We start from the raw sequence: 17,688 nt of genomic DNA, 5'->3' as shown, positions 1-17,688 counted from the left end.
TGGAAAAAAAATCCGGCACAGGGTCTTTTAAACCATTACGCTGTTGTTAGCATACTTGTCTTTAGCACATATAGATTTATTTTTCCTGTACTAAACTTTTACCTTTCATTTTCTTTGATCAATGAAATATTTCTGAGTTCATTGTCATGCACAGCTCCTGTTTATGTCTCCTCTTTTTAATTAGCTCAGCCTCAGTGCAAGCCTCCTGTGCAAATATGAAACAACTAAATGTGATGATGCAAAGCTCTGCAAACCCCACTGCACACTCTGCTCCTACCTGATCCATCTCTGTTAGCCTAGCGTGCCCTCAGCCAACACTGCTTACACTGCTACGCGACTTACGCTAATGCTAAAAATATCCTTTATAAAATATGATGAAGACATTGAAATAATAGGGTAACTTTTAATTGTTCAGTCATTCTGTATTCTGGTTAGTGATCTTGAACACTGAAATGGTCCCAGGTTCACAAAAACTCCATATTGGACCATGCTTTTTGAATATTTTTGATAATAGAGGACTGTACAGTGCACCTTTGTCCACTTAATATCACCATAATTTAGTTTATTCACGCATGTTCATTGCCAATAATTCAATATCAAACTAATCATAACTATCCCGGGTTTGTTTCATTTAATCTTTCAGTTAGTTTACCTTTAAATTAATCACCACAATACACCTGTTACTCGAAAGATATTTTATTTAGTTTTACCCTCATTTGAAGTGTGCATAATAATGACACTTCAAGGTCCTATATGACACAAAACAGACTGTAGTGAGCGTTAAGATATGTTATAATGTGTCGTTACATCCTCAAAAACAGACCTGGAGTTGTGTTTTGTTTCATTCACACATTTGAGTAACACTTTATTATTAGTCTGTCTACATCTCCAAAGTGAAGGGGTAGTTTTTAAGTTAACAGCTCCTTTTACCTTTTGTTGAGCAGAGAAATTGTACAAATCATTGGGTAATTTGTCTGTGTACACTGGTTTGTGAATGTGTGTGTGTGCATGAATGGATTATGTAAAGTGCTTTGAGTGCCTATATACAAATGTGAACAGAGGGTTTCTTTTATAAATGAAAAAAAAAAAAAAAACTCTCAGAAAATAGAGTAATATGGGCCTTTCAATAAGAGCATTGCCTTTGCACTCTTTTGATACACGTCCTGGGTCAGTCTGGTCTGGACCCGGGCCTGCTGTGGGACAGGAGGCAGCAGTGGAAGTGTTTACCTACAGATCAGAGCTCATTGATTGAAAGCAGCAGAAACATGTGATTCTGAAGAGGCACAGATCCACTGACACATGAAACATGCAGATCAATATGTGTGTGTGTGTGTGTGTGTGTGTGTGTTTAAAGGTTATGTGAAGTACACGGGCCTATAGGACTATGATGCTTAAAGGTCCTATATTAAGCAAAATGAACTCTTGTGAGCTTGTAGTCAGGTTATTACATTTTTACATTATCAAAAACAGATCTGGAATTGTGTTTTGTTTCATTCACACATGTCTGATTAACCCTTTATGATTAGTCTGTTTACATCAAAATGCTCAAAATGCTCTGTTCCACCTTGTGATGTCATGAAGTGGTAGTTAACAACATAAACAACATTAGAACAGATCAGAATACAGTGTAAGATGGACGCTTTTAAATAAGATGGCCAGAGGGAGATGGATAGACAGATGGATTGTGCTAGTTTTGGGTTGATGGGGGAAACCTGAGTGCCCAAAACATGCAAACACTTCACAGAAAAGCCTGGGAGTGGGTCCTCAGAGCCATCTTGTTGTGAGGCGAGAGCGCTGAACGTCATATGAAAAAAGTTGCTGCAGTTTGAAATATTTGTAGCATCGCTCACAAAAGTAAACACTGCAATTGTGTCCTTGGGCAAGCCACTAAATTGAATGATGATTGAGTGATGGTCGGAGAGGCTATAGGAGCAGAATGGGAGCCATGTGTCCAGCAGTCTGCCTCAGAGCAAGTCTGGCTACTAACGCTGCTAAAGAATTAATATCGCGGTAATATAAAAAATTACACGTCTCTGTAAAGATGTTATTACCTCGAATGGAATGTTTCACAGTGGGCAGTGGACATTTTATTGCTCAAAACACCTGAAAAACACACATTCTTACTGCAATGAGTGAGCTTGCCTCTCCACAAACCTAACCTGCACGGTGACCCTTGTGTAATGCCATACTGTGATACCATCAGAAAGCGTTTCACTGGTTGTCTAGCTTTTCAATTAGCTGGTTTTAGGCAAAGCTGACCCAAAAAGCTAGAATAATAAAGCTAAATCCTTGTTCTTTTCTATAGCTACGAGTTACAATGCAAACCAATACTGTGTTATTATTATGTATGGCGCCGAGAGTCTCCCTTTGCACTCATCAAATTCAGCACCACCTCCCTCTCTCACTCCTCTGGTTTTATTCAAATATACTCAATGCACAGACATAATAAAGGAGACAGTAAAGGTACTATACTGGCAATAAAAGTAGTCCACAAATCAGCAGGACGGGGAGGGGGGGGGGGGGGTCTGGACAGGTCGATGAAGCGTCCAGGAGGGACCTCACAGCTCAATGTGAAGACGACAGCTCACGGTGTGGTCAATGGAATCTAACCAAAGAGGATTTAACACAGTGGCTCAGTCAGTAAAGCGTTTGTCTACTCATCAGAAAGTCGGCGGTTTGAATCCCGCTCTTGACTTAGAAACATCACTGGTAGAACGGTCATATCCAATGACAATCCACAGGTTGGCGATTGGTGTGATTCCAGGTCCTACAAATGGATGCTGTCGTCCTTGGGCAAGACACTTAACCCACCTTGTGTCAAGTGTCTGTGTGCACTGGTGTGTGAATGGGTGAGTGGTTTCTTGATGTAAAGAGCTTTGAGACTTGAAAGTGTAAAAGTGCTACATAAAACTACAGTGGGCCCTCGTTTATCGTGGGGGTTACATTCTAAAAATAATAGGCAAATTATTATGTTTTGCAGCTGTAAATCCCTCACCACACACTTTATACACTTTTCTCACACAGGCATTAACATTTTCTCACATTTCTCTCTTGTTTTGTGTCTTGTTTTCCCAGCATCCTAATTTGGCCATCATTCTAATGCTAACAACAACTAGCATTGTAACAGTACAGTACACTGTGCTCTCATTTTGACCCTAAGCGCTGAGACAAATATGACTTTATTCCTTGTAAAAAAAATATGAAGCTAACCCTTTTGTTCGCTTGTGTTTCAGCATGGAGCGTGCGTTTCTCCCAGGAGCCTGCAGACCAGTCAGTGGTCCTCGGAGAACGGGTGGTCCTCTCCTGTGTGGTCTTTAACTACAGCGGCATTGTGCAGTGGACAAAGGATGGACTGGCTCTGGGCATCGGGGAGGGGCTCAGAGGTGAGACAGCAAATGTGCATGTACATGTTTCCTTGAGGAGTAGTACTTTTTTTACCTTTACTTTTTACTGCTTTCATTTCATCTGATCTGTTCTCTTCATTTTAAGCATTCTGATTCTTAATGTTTGAATAATCATGATTTCAGTTATAATTTAAAGGTCTATATTATTAGTAGTCAGATTTATTTTTTACAATTGTTCTATATGTTTTGCAGCTGTAAAACCCCTCACCACACACTTTATACACTTTTCTCACACAGGCGTTAACACTTATACTAAAAATCTGCGAAACAGCGAGACCACAAAAGTTGAGCCGCGATATAGCGAGGGACCACTGTATACATCACAGACTGTAGACATATAAATGGACATAGTTAACCATAGCTCACTTCCAAATAGAAAATGATCATGGGCGCACTTCCAACACCATTGACTTTGGCTCCAATTCACTTTACATTGAAAAACGTTGTCCCCTCTCTCTGTAACTGTTGTCAGAGTCATTATTTTTTATCTTAAAATGTTCGTATTAACCCGCTCTACATGATCCAGGTGTTTTTATGTTGCTATTGTGTTCGTAAATCAAGATATAAACATTAATAACAGACAAATCAGGTGCCTCCATTCCCTGAGGTTGCTCCTGCTAGCATTAGCAACAGGTTTGATTGTCAGTGTTGCTACTCGTCTGCTTTCTGTTAAACCAGAGTTGGCGAGAAGGGACGTTACCTTCAACAGCCTCCCTCCGGATTGGCTCTTTGGTTGCTATGATACACGTGGTCAGAATTCCAAACATGGAACTCAGCTCCAAATTGGCTGCTATAACTGCTAGCCTCGATGAGCTTCGTTTGACTGGAGCCGAACTGTGGGCGGCGTCACACTCTGTAGTTGAAAAGGCTCGATAGAAGGAAGAGAGAGTGTACTTATATGAGTGACCTGAGAGCTGATTGGTTGAGAGGTGAAAGTCGAGGCTGTGATTGTTAACACTGGAACAAAGAGGAAATAGACTGTTCCTGGTTGAATTCGCAAATAGTTTGATTCGTTCAGTCCTTTTGTGGAGCTGCTGGGAATGCCTTTCATTTCTTATTGTGTGTAAAATGCTTAAGTGACTCCTTTTGCCACTTACACATTTCACAACTGAAAAATGCCACTTTATATTCAAGTGAATCACCCTTCAAATGTGTGGTCTTTTACTGTCAACCAGCAAAAGAGCAATAAAATACACAAAGAGGGGAAGTTAAAGGTCCACCGCGGAATGTTTCTGTTCTAGGGTCTGTCATCGGATTGTTTCTGTGAAGATGCTATTGCTTTGTCTGGAATGTTCCACAGTATGGCATTACACTTTTTTGTTTGGATTTGTTCAATTACAGGTCCTATATTACACAAAATGGACCTGGAGTTGTGTTTTGGTTCATTCACACATTCACACATTTGATTTGTTTGATGTTTTATTATTAGTCTGTTACATCTCCAAAGTTCAAAATGCTCTGTTCCACCTTGTGATGTCATGAAGCAGAACTTTTCAAGTAAACAGCTCCTTTTACGTTTACTTAAGTGGAGATTGGCAGTTCCAAATGATCCAAAATGATTCTAGTGAAGGTGTATGGAGTTTAAAAACACAGTGGAGCACTTTCTGTATTACCACATGACATCATAATGTGGAACAGAGTGTTTTCAGTTTGAGAGAAGAACTCAAGATAAATGTGCAAGTTTTCCAGGTCTGTTTTTGATGAGGAAACAACATTAGAACACAGCCCTTTTAAAACATGCATTCTTACTGTGAGTGGACCCGAGTTAGTATACTGGGAATTTATGCTACCTGTTTGTCTCCCTGGAGATGCTAACTTCACAGAGACGAGCAGATGATGACACCACCGGGCAAAGTTATAAGTTGAATCTGTGGAGAGGCAAGCCCAGTCACAGTAAAAATGCAATATTTCCCAAGGTAATTTAAGCAATAAAAACACGTGTGAATAACTGGTGTTTTGTGCATAGTTACTATATGCTATGTGTACATTTACATGCATATTATACACATATGAATATGTTTAATCACCCGCTAATTAATCACATATTTTTTGAAGTTTTCTTGCATTTATTGAAAGCAAATAAGAGGATTATGTAGTGACGCTAAAGTGAAAGGGTTTTTTTTTTTATTTATTTTTTTATGTCACTGCATTGGCTTTTCACATTATTCATTCAGTTCAATTCAATAAATTTTTGTATAGCCCAAAATCACAACAGTAATCGCCTCTTAGGGCTGAATAAAATCATTGATTTATGTCATCCCTTGTCCTTAGACCCTCCTTCTCTGCAAGGAAAAACTAAAAAAAAAACAAAACAAAAAAAACAGTGGGAAGTGAAAAACCCCAGTGAAGGAGAGATCCACTCCCACGGGCAGCTGCAGATGTGTCCAGGACTAATGTGCACTCTTTTACAGATAGAGTTCAAGTCTGTAGAGCCAGAGCCACTCAACTAAGGGACAGAGGGAGGCTTATCCACAGTAGGATAGGGGTCATCCTAGCCAAGTTTTGGGTCATCCAGCCAGGTGAGAGAAAGGGGAGAGTCCGGGTCCACAGAGCAGGATCAGGGCACAGGAAGATATATATATATATATATATATATATATATATATATATATATATATATATATATATATATATATATATATATATATATATAAAGAGTATATATATATATAAAGAGTATATATATATATATATATATATATATATATATATATATATATATATATATATATATATATATATATATATATATATATATCTTCCTGTGCCCTGATCCTGCTCTGTGGACCCGGACTCTCCCCTTTCTCTCACCTGGCTGGATGACCCAAAACTTGGCTAGGATGACCCCTATCCTACTGTGGATAAGCCTCCCTCTGTCCCTTAGTTGAGTGGCTCTGGCTCTACAGACTTGAACTCTATCTGTAAAGAGTGCACATTAGTCCTGGACACATCTGCAGCTGCCCGTGGGAGTGGATCTCTCCTTCACTGGGGTTTTTCACTTCCCACTGTTTTTTTTGTTTTGTTTTTTTTTTAGTTTTTCCTTGCAGAGAAGGAGGGTCTAAGGACAAGGGATGACATAAATCAATGATTTTATTCAGCCCTAAGAGGCGATTACTGTTGTGATTTTGGGCTATACAAAAATTTATTGAATTGAACTGAATGAATAATGTGAAAAGCCAATGCAGTGACATAAAAAAATAAATAAAAAAAAAACCCTTTCACTTTAGCGTCACTACATAATCCTCTTATTTGCTTTCAATAAATGCAAGAAAACTTCAAAATATGTGATTAATTAGCGGGTGATTAAACATATTCATATGTGTATAATATGCATGTAAATGTACACATAGCATATAGTAACTATGCACAAAACACCAGTTATTCACACGTGTTTTTATTGCTTAAATTACCTTGGGAAATATTGCATTTTTACTGTGACTGGGCTTGCCTCTCCACAGATTCAACTTATAACTTTGCCCGGTGGTGTCATCATCTGCTCGTCTCTGTGAAGTTAGCATCTCCAGGGAGACAAACAGGTAGCATAAATTCCCAGTATACTAACTCGGGTCCACTCACAGTAAGAATGCATGTTTTAAAAGGGCTGTGTTCTAATGTTGTTTCCTCATCAAAAACAGACCTGGAAAACTTGCACATTTATCTTGAGTTCTTCTCTCAAACTGAAAACACTCTGTTCCACATTATGATGTCATGTGGTAATACAGAAAGTGCTCCACTGTGTTTTTAAACTCCATACACCTTCACTAGAATCATTTGGATCATTTGGAACTGCCAATCTCCACTTAAGTAAACGTAAAAGGAGCTGTTTACTTGAAAAGTTCTGCTTCATGACATCACAAGGTGGAACAGAGCATTTTGAACTTTGGAGATGTAACAGACTAATAATAAAACATCAAACAAATCAAATGTGTGAATGTGTGAATGAACCAAAACACAACTCCAGGTCCATTTTGTGTAATATAGGACCTGTAATTGAACAAATCCAAACAAAAAAGTGTAATGCCATACTGTGGAACATTCCAGACAAAGCAATAGCATCTTCACAGAAACAATCCGATGACAGACCCTAGAACAGAAACATTCCGCGGTGGACCTTTAACTTCCCCTCTTTGTGTATTTTATTGCTCTTTTGCTGGTTGACAGTAAAAGACCACACATTTGAAGGGTGATTCACTTGAATATAAAGTGGCATTTTTCAGTTGTGAAATGTGTAAGTGGCAAAAGGAGTCACTTAAGCATTTTACACACAATAAGAAATGAAAGGCATTCCCAGCAGCTCCACAAAAGGACTGAACGAATCAAACTATTTGCGAATTCAACCAGGAACAGTCTATTTCCTCTTTGTTCCAGTGTTAACAATCACAGCCTCGACTTTCACCTCTCAACCAATCAGCTCTCAGGTCACTCATATAAGTACACTCTCTCTTCCTTCTATCGAGCCTTTTCAACTACAGAGTGTGACGCCGCCCACAGTTCGGCTCCAGTCAAACGAAGCTCATCGAGGCTAGCAGTTATAGCAGCCAATTTGGAGCTGAGTTCCATGTTTGGAATTCTGACCACGTGTATCATAGCAACCAAAGAGCCAATCCGGAGGGAGGCTGTTGAAGGTAACGTCCCTTCTCGCCAACTCTGGTTTAACAGAAAGCAGACGAGTAGCAACACTGACAATCAAACCTGTTGCTAATGCTAGCAGGAGCAACCTCAGGGAATGGAGGCACCTGATTTGTCTGTTATTAATGTTTATATCTTGATTTACGAACACAATAGCAACATAAAAACACCTGGATCATGTAGAGCGGGTTAATACGAACATTTTAAGATAAAAAATAATGACTCTGACAACAGTTACAGAGAGAGGGGACAACGTTTTTCAATGTAAAGTGAATTGGAGCCAAAGTCAATGGTGTTGGAAGTGCGCCCATGATCATTTTCTATTTGGAAGTGAGCTATGGTTAACTATGTCCATTTATATGTCTACAGTCTGTGATGTATACAGTGGTCCCTCGCTATATCGCGGCTCAACTTTTGTGGTCTCGCTGTTTCGCAGATTTTTAGTATAAGTGTTAACGCCTGTGTGAGAAAGTGTATAAAGTGTGTGGTGAGGGGTTTTACAGCTGCAAAACATATAGAACAATTGTAAAAAATAAATCTGACTACTAATAATATAGACCTTTAAATTATAACTGAAATCATGATTATTCAAACATTAAGAATCAGAATGCTTAAAATGAAGAGAACAGATCAGATGAAATGAAAGCAGTAAAAAGTAAAGGTAAAAAAAGTACTACTCCTCAAGGAAACATGTACATGCACATTTGCTGTCTCACCTCTGAGCCCCTCCCCGATGCCCAGAGCCAGTCCATCCTTTGTCCACTGCACAATGCCGCTGTAGTTAAAGACCACACAGGAGAGGACCACCCGTTCTCCGAGGACCACTGACTGGTCTGCAGGCTCCTGGGAGAAACGCACGCTCCATGCTGAAACACAAGCGAACAAAAGGGTTAGCTTCATATTTTTTTTACAAGGAATAAAGTCATATTTGTCTCAGCGCTTAGGGTCAAAATGAGAGCACAGTGTACTGTACTGTTACAATGCTAGTTGTTGTTAGCATTAGAATGATGGCCAAATTAGGATGCTGGGAAAACAAGACACAAAACAAGAGAGAAATGTGAGAAAATGTTAATGCCTGTGTGAGAAAAGTGTATAAAGTGTGTGGTGAGGGATTTACAGCTGCAAAACATAATAATTTGCCTATTATTTTTAGAATGTAACCCCCACGATAAACGAGGGCCCACTGTAGTTTTATGTAGCACTTTTACACTTTCAAGTCTCAAAGCTCTTTACATCAAGAAACCACTCACCCATTCACACACCAGTGCACACAGACACTTGACACAAGGTGGGTTAAGTGTCTTGCCCAAGGACGACAGCATCCATTTGTAGGACCTGGAATCACACCAATCGCCAACCTGTGGATTGTCATTGGATATGACCGTTCTACCAGTGATGTTTCTAAGTCAAGAGCGGGATTCAAACCGCCGACTTTCTGATGAGTAGACAAACGCTTTACTGACTGAGCCACTGTGTTAAATCCTCTTTGGTTAGATTCCATTGACCACACCGTGAGCTGTCGTCTTCACATTGAGCTGTGAGGTCCCTCCTGGACGCTTCATCGACCTGTCCAGACCCCCCCCCCCCCTCCCCGTCCTGCTGATTTGTGGACTACTTTTATTGCCAGTATAGTACCTTTACTGTCTCCTTTATTATGTCTGTGCATTGAGTATATTTGAATAAAACCAGAGGAGTGAGAGAGGGAGGTGGTGCTGAATTTGATGAGTGCAAAGGGAGACTCTCGGCGCCATACATAATAATAACACAGTATTGGTTTGCATTGTAACTCGTAGCTATAGAAAAGAACAAGGATTTAGCTTTATTATTCTAGCTTTTTGGGTCAGCTTTGCCTAAAACCAGCTAATTGAAAAGCTAGACAACCAGTGAAACGCTTTCTGATGGTATCACAGTATGGCATTACACAAGGGTCACCGTGCAGGTTAGGTTTGTGGAGAGGCAAGCTCACTCATTGCAGTAAGAATGTGTGTTTTTCAGGTGTTTTGAGCAATAAAATGTCCACTGCCCACTGTGAAACATTCCATTCGAGGTAATAACATCTTTACAGAGACGTGTAATTTTTTATATTACCGCGATATTAATTCTTTAGCAGCGTTAGTAGCCAGACTTGCTCTGAGGCAGACTGCTGGACACATGGCTCCCATTCTGCTCCTATAGCCTCTCCGACCATCACTCAATCATCATTCAATTTAGTGGCTTGCCCAAGGACACAATTGCAGTGTTTACTTTTGTGAGCGATGCTACAAATATTTCAAACTGCAGCAACTTTTTTCATATGACGTTCAGCGCTCTCGCCTCACAACAAGATGGCTCTGAGGACCCACTCCCAGGCTTTTCTGTGAAGTGTTTGCATGTTTTGGGCACTCAGGTTTCCCCCATCAACCCAAAACTAGCACAATCCATCTGTCTATCCATCTCCCTCTGGCCATCTTATTTAAAAGCGTCCATCTTACACTGTATTCTGATCTGTTCTAATGTTGTTTATGTTGTTAACTACCACTTCATGACATCACAAGGTGGAACAGAGCATTTTGAGCATTTTGATGTAAACAGACTAATCATAAAGGGTTAATCAGACATGTGTGAATGAAACAAAACACAATTCCAGATCTGTTTTTGATAATGTAAAAATGTAATAACCTGACTACAAGCTCACAAGAGTTCATTTTGCTTAATATAGGACCTTTAAGCATCATAGTCCTATAGGCCCGTGTACTTCACATAACCTTTAAACACACACACACACACACACACACACATATTGATCTGCATGTTTCATGTGTCAGTGGATCTGTGCCTCTTCAGAATCACATGTTTCTGCTGCTTTCAATCAATGAGCTCTGATCTGTAGGTAAACACTTCCACTGCTGCCTCCTGTCCCACAGCAGGCCCGGGTCCAGACCAGACTGACCCAGGACGTGTATCAAAAGAGTGCAAAGGCAATGCTCTTATTGAAAGGCCCATATTACTCTATTTTCTGAGAGTTTTTTTTTTTTTTTTCATTTATAAAAGAAACCCTCTGTTCACATTTGTATATAGGCACTCAAAGCACTTTACATAATCCATTCATGCACACACACACATTCACAAACCAGTGTACACAGACAAATTACCCAATGATTTGTACAATTTCTCTGCTCAACAAAAGGTAAAAGGAGCTGTTAACTTAAAAACTACCCCTTCACTTTGGAGATGTAGACAGACTAATAATAAAGTGTTACTCAAATGTGTGAATGAAACAAAACACAACTCCAGGTCTGTTTTTGAGGATGTAACGACACATTATAACATATCTTAACGCTCACTACAGTCTGTTTTGTGTCATATAGGACCTTGAAGTGTCATTATTATGCACACTTCAAATGAGGGTAAAACTAAATAAAATATCTTTCGAGTAACAGGTGTATGTGGTGATTAATTTAAAGGTAAACTAACTGAAAGATTAAATGAAACAAACCCGGGATAGTTATGATTAGTTTGATATTGAATTATTGGCAATGAACATGCGTGAATAAACTAAATTATGGTGATATTAAGTGGACAAAGGTGCACTGTACAGTCCTCTATTATCAAAAATATTCAAAAAGCATGGTCCAATATGGAGTTTTTGTGAACCTGGGACCATTTCAGTGTTCAAGATCACTAACCAGAATACAGAATGACTGAACAATTAAAAGTTACCCTATTATTTCAATGTCTTCATCATATTTTATAAAGGATATTTTTAGCATTAGCGTAAGTCGCGTAGCAGTGTAAGCAGTGTTGGCTGAGGGCACGCTAGGCTAACAGAGATGGATCAGGTAGGAGCAGAGTGTGCAGTGGGGTTTGCAGAGCTTTGCATCATCACATTTAGTTGTTTCATATTTGCACAGGAGGCTTGCACTGAGGCTGAGCTAATTAAAAAGAGGAGACATAAACAGGAGCTGTGCATGACAATGAACTCAGAAATATTTCATTGATCAAAGAAAATGAAAGGTAAAAGTTTAGTACAGGAAAAATAATCTATATGTGCTAAAGACAAGTATGCTAACAACAGCGTAATGGTTTAAAAGACCCTGTGCCGGATTTTTTTTCCATGAATTTGCGACATCAGGATGAAAAGGCACAGTCAGAGGAACTGTGAAATACACGAAAGTCACTATTAATGAATTAAACAGAGAGAAATGTGAGAAAATGTTAATGCCTGTGTGAGAAAGTGTGTAAAGTGTGTGGTGAGGGGTTTTAGAGCTGCACATATAGAATGACTGTAAAAAATAAAGCTGATACTTCGCGGATTTCGCCTATTGTGGGTTATTTTTAGAACATAACCCCCGTGATAAACCAGGGAACATTGTATTCAGAACACAGTTACTTTCCTAAAATTAAAAGGAACAGATAACGATATTTCATCCTGTAATTTTGGCTTTGAACTGGACACTATTAATATCAGAAAAAGTGTGATTTTTCATCTCTAATTCAATACAATGCAACTCAATGTTAAAGTCTTCCAAATATTCAGAATACAGTACTCTGACTGTAAGGGAATACAGTACAAATATACATTTTAACTTGGTTATTCAGTATATTCTGTAATGCATTTTCAAAGTATTCTTCCCATCACTGTGTATAAGCAGCTCTTGAGGTCAAATAAGACCACTGTGTACTGTTTGCTTATAAATTCATCATGGTGCATCATTAGAACACTCAGAATGCATAAGATAAGTGAGGGATAACTTTGGACCACTGCAAACTGTTTAAAATGAACTAATTCTGTTTTTCACGTTGAAATGTTCCACAGCATGTGACATCACCAGGTCAACTTACATGTCCGATCTGCGGAGAGGCGACCCCGTTCACAGTAGATCAATACGTTGAATATCTTACTGTGGAACATTCCAGACAAACTCATTACACCTCTACAGCTGCATACCACTTACATGTTACACAGTGCATCTTTAACACATTTACACACTGTCTGTACATAGAGAATACATCATTATCAAGTCTATGTGATTATTTGCCTGTACTCTCACCACCCGCTCTCCCCTGTCAGATCCGCGGGTGGTCATCCTGCAGGTCTCTGTTCTGGATCATGCATTAAACAGCCCCGTTAGCAAACCATCGCGGCTAATTAGCGCCCAGCGTTTGATTAAAGAAGTGGCGCGCTCTGCTCCGAACTGGAGATTTGTCAAGAGATTACACCACCTGCCATGTTCCTGTATGCACCCTCCCCCCACGTGAACAGTGTGTGCTCACAGCACAGCAAAAGGAGCATGTATTAGATACAATCATGGGGATTCATATTCTTAAGCATGATTTATGTATTCACGTTTGTTTGAAGTTGGAAAATATGGTTTAAATCAGACCTATTATGCAAAATCGACTTTTCAGAGCTTGTTGTCTGTGTAATCCCTCAGTCGTCCAGGTCTGATCCATGGCAAAAGACGAAGTTTAAATCTGTCAACTGGACGCTTCTTCAGTTCTGGTCAGATTACTGCTGGACACACATATCTGTCTGAAGAGAGGAGCTACCTACACTGAAACTAAAAACAGCTATTGTCTCCATTTTCCTTAAACAGGAATGGGGCCTTAGACATCATTTCTCCCCCATCTATAACTCCATCCTCAGCTCCAGACCAAGAGAACAATAGCAGGGTCGTTAAAGGTTGAATAGGGTCGTTTCAGCTGAAACTCGAGACAATATCTGTTTACAGTTTCAGTGTAGTTAGCTCCTCCCTTCAGAGAGATATAAGGCAGTGTCCAGCAGTAATCTGACCAGAACTGAAGCAAAACGTCTTCAACCTTACAAAAATTTGTCCCGTTGACAGATTTAAACTTTTGCTGTTTTTCAGATCTTTTATCCATGTTTTAGCTGCTCACCATTTACTCCCCCAATGTTACAGTGATGGTTGTGCATATGTTTGAGCAATCTTTAATGGCTTATTTTCAAGATGCCATATTGCGATCAATCCCTGTTTTCACTGCCGCTGGTACATGCTTACTGTGACGTAGGCACGTTCTCCAATTTTATTTTCTAAATCATGATAAATTCAGAATTCGACCATTTCCATTTATTTGATTTAAAACATTCAAATTATATAATAATGATGATGTGTGGGTGTCAGAGATGAGTCTATAGAGCACATAGAAGCACAGTAGTTTCGTCCACTTAGATTTTTTTTTAAAAGCTATTTTTAACATTTTATTTACTTTAAAGGTGCACTATGTAACTTTTCGGATGGTTGTGTCTGCCATCAGTTTGTTTCCATGGAGATATAATACTGCTTTGCCTAGAATGTTCCATTGTGTGGCATGGAACTTATTTATCTTGTGCTTATCCAATTAAAGTTGTTTCATTGCGGTGTCGCGGGGTCACATCTTCACAGATCTGACCTGTAACTTACTCTGGAACATTCTAGGGTTGGTTACAACATCTACATGTCCAAGATAATTTATTGTTTAAGGTGTATTGTGTAACTTTTCTGGTTTACAGTGGTCTCTCGTTTATCACGGGGGTTACTGTCGTAACGGTGGGTGTAGCGGACCAAAAAGTGCAGACTCGGGGCAGATTTACGGTGTTCATTTACAATTAGTGCAAAAGACAGTTCAGACAGTTCATATATCACACACGAGACGTAGGTAACGGGAGGTAGACCAGACGGGCGTAGTCCAGAGCGGGCAGGAGACATCCAGGGCCGGAGCACGACAGGACGAGGCACGGGAACAGGAAGGACCGGGCAGGAATTATCCAGCAAGCGGGAGCCATGGCAGGTGACAGGAAACAAGCCGGAGACCAAGACAGGAGGCGAAGACACACGTAGGACCCCGCAGACAACGACAGGACAGACAGGGTGAGGAAACGCAGACAACGACAGCACAGACAGTGTGAGGACATCCAGATGATCTCGCCTCGAGTGTCTGGCCCCAGCTCCTCTTATGCTCCACAGCAGGTGGAGGTAATTGCGCTGAGGAGCTGCAGGTGCGCGCAGGAGGAGCCAGGAGCTCAGCCCAGCTCCGGCAGGTGAGGGAGGGAAGGAGCAGGACAGGAGGTAAAACGTGGAGTGGACGGTGCGGATCATGACAGTTACGTTCTAAAAATAACCCGCAATAGGCGAAATCCGCGAAGTATCAGCTTTATTTTTTACAATTATTCTATATGTTTTTGGCTGTAAAACCCCTCACCACACACTTTATACACTTTTCTCACACAGGCATTAACATTTTCTCACATTTCTCTCTCAAAGTTCAACTGTACTTACTTGTATCCATGGCGATGTTATTGCTTTGCCAGTAATGTTCCACACAGCATGGTATTACACTTATATATCGCCATGGCGACAAGCAGGTGATGCATAGGTCAAGTTACAAGTCATATCTGTACAGAGGTGACACTGGTTACAGTAAAAGCACAGAGATCTTTTGAGCAATAAAACTGAGTAAATGGAAGACGTTTAATGCCATACTGTGGAATATTCCAGGCAAAGCAATTACATCTACATGCAGACAATCATGTGACGGACCCCCTACTCATAAAGTTACATAGTGCACCTTTGAGTTTTATCCACTTACGGAAGCCTAAAGGGACAAACTTGCTGACTGACAGACAAACAGTAAAAACATATATAAAAGGTGTTTGACTTCACTTCTAAAATACAGTATTGCTTTTGGTTTTTCACGCCTCATTGGTCCAAACTAAATGAGCAGGTTTGACCCTCTGGAAAACGGCGCAGAGCACAGGGACAGGATTTCTGCGGTGACTCGTGTAACTTGACATGTGGACTGAAACACTGGGATATTGTTGTATAAAAACCTGCTTTGCTCAGCGACTTTTCAAACAGTGATGGATGTGTGCTCATTTTCTACACCATCAGTCCAAACGTTTTGCAGCTGTTTAAAATACATTGGATCCCTCTGCAGTCGGATTATAAGGGCTGGAAGTCGGCATAATGAACTGTATGTACGGGAAACTGAATGTACTTTCACTGTTCTGAATAGAATACTTGGATTAGGTGTCTGGTTAAAGCATAAACTGCATATATAAATGGACATAGCTAACCTGCTAGCCACCGCATTCCAAACAGGACGAGATCAAGGGCGCGCTTTTGACACTGGCTCTAATTCACTTTACATTGAAAAACTGTCACCCCTCTCTTTGTAACGCGTGCACTGAGCCTAGTCATTTTGGTATTTAAATATTGTATTGTTGTTTTTATTTCACTATAGTGTCCGTAAATTAAGAAATGAACATTAATAACACACGACTCAAGCATGTTCTTTCTCCAAGGTCACTCCCTCTGGCGTTAGCAGAGAGTTTGACTGTCAGTGTTGCCAAGTGCCTGATCCGTGCAAAACCAGTAATGGAAGAGGCGTTACCTTCATCAGCCTCGCTCCTGATTGGCTCTTTGGTTGCTATGATACACATGGTCAGAACGCTGTGGGTGACATCACACTCACTTAGTCCACTTCTTTATACAGTCTGTGATTTAAGTCTTAAAATATTAGTTACTTTTAAAAAAATCTTTTGGGCAAGAGCTGTTAAAGGATTAGATTGGCTGGTGGGACCAAATCTGGATTAAAACTTAAGCCTGGACTCGAACTGGACCAAACCTACTCTACATCAGATTTTAAAACACATCTCAAACCAGCCAGCAACCAAACCAGCAGTGGTGAATGAAGTACTCAATTTTGTTACTTAAGTAAAAGTACAGCTACAGAGATACTCTAGTAAAAGTATCACATGAAAAAATCTACTTAAGTAAAAGTATTTAAGTACCCATTTAAAAAATGTACTTTAAAAGTAGAAAGTAAAAGTGTTCATTGGTGAAAGTGTAAATATACATAGTGATATAGATTAAAAAATATTTATATTTAGTAACAATATGAACCAGTTTGTTAAATTTCAAATTAATTGAATTTCATGTATTTATTTTTGTTTTGCTCACAGCTGAAGCTTGAACTTGAAAACTTTAGTCAGGAAGTTACCACGAAAAGAGTAAAAAATAATGCCTCAAATGATATGTAAAGTACCTGCTCTCAAATGTAATGAAGTAAAAGTAAAAAGTATCCACTTTAAAATGTACTTAAGTAAAGTACAGATATCTAAAAATAAGTACAGATATCTAAAAATACTACTTCATTATCTTCCACCACTGCAAATCGGCAATTGTGAATATACATTTACGTTTAAAAAGTTCATTTTTTTATGAGTTTATAGTATTCAGACCAGGTGATTCTGAGGTGGAAACTGCTCTGGTTCTATTGGTTAAGAAGGTTTAAACACAACAATAAAATGTACCTCAGGATTCTAAACAGGTCATTTACCTCTTTGGGCGATCCTCTGTTCAGTGATGTAGTTGATGCTATAATAAGCAGATAATCCAAATACAAAGACACTGCTCCCCCACACTCACACTCACTGCACACCCAACACAATCATCTCTTACTTATAGAAACGCCACATCAAATCAATAACATCTGCAGCTTTTTACTATCTAAAAACATGTCAAAAATCAAAGGTCTACTGTCAAAACCAGACTTAGAGAGACTTATCCCTGCATTTGTTCATTGTCATCTATGATTTACAAATAAAGTCAGATTTCTCTCACTTCAGATTACTCAGCCGGATGTGATATTTATATACTTCATTTTTCCAGTATGG

General features: G+C 39.6%; 1 protein-coding gene across 1 annotated transcript in view; it reads left to right on the top strand.

Moving 5' to 3' along the window:
* Positions 1-17,688, top strand: part of kirrel1b (kirre like nephrin family adhesion molecule 1b) — a 167,216-nt gene that overhangs the window by 98,544 nt on the left and 50,984 nt on the right. The window contains exon 2 of the mRNA XM_055228473.1: positions 3,234-3,383. Coding sequence (XP_055084448.1) covers positions 3,234-3,383 — 150 coding nt within the window. The remainder of the gene's footprint in view (positions 1-3,233; positions 3,384-17,688) is intronic.

This window comes from Periophthalmus magnuspinnatus, chromosome 17, assembly GCF_009829125.3.
Source record: "Periophthalmus magnuspinnatus isolate fPerMag1 chromosome 17, fPerMag1.2.pri, whole genome shotgun sequence".
In the NCBI taxonomy this organism is placed as follows: Eukaryota; Metazoa; Chordata; class Actinopteri; order Gobiiformes; family Gobiidae; genus Periophthalmus; species Periophthalmus magnuspinnatus.
Note: the sequence above shows the minus strand (reverse complement) of the source record. Positions and strands in the feature narration are given on the sequence as shown.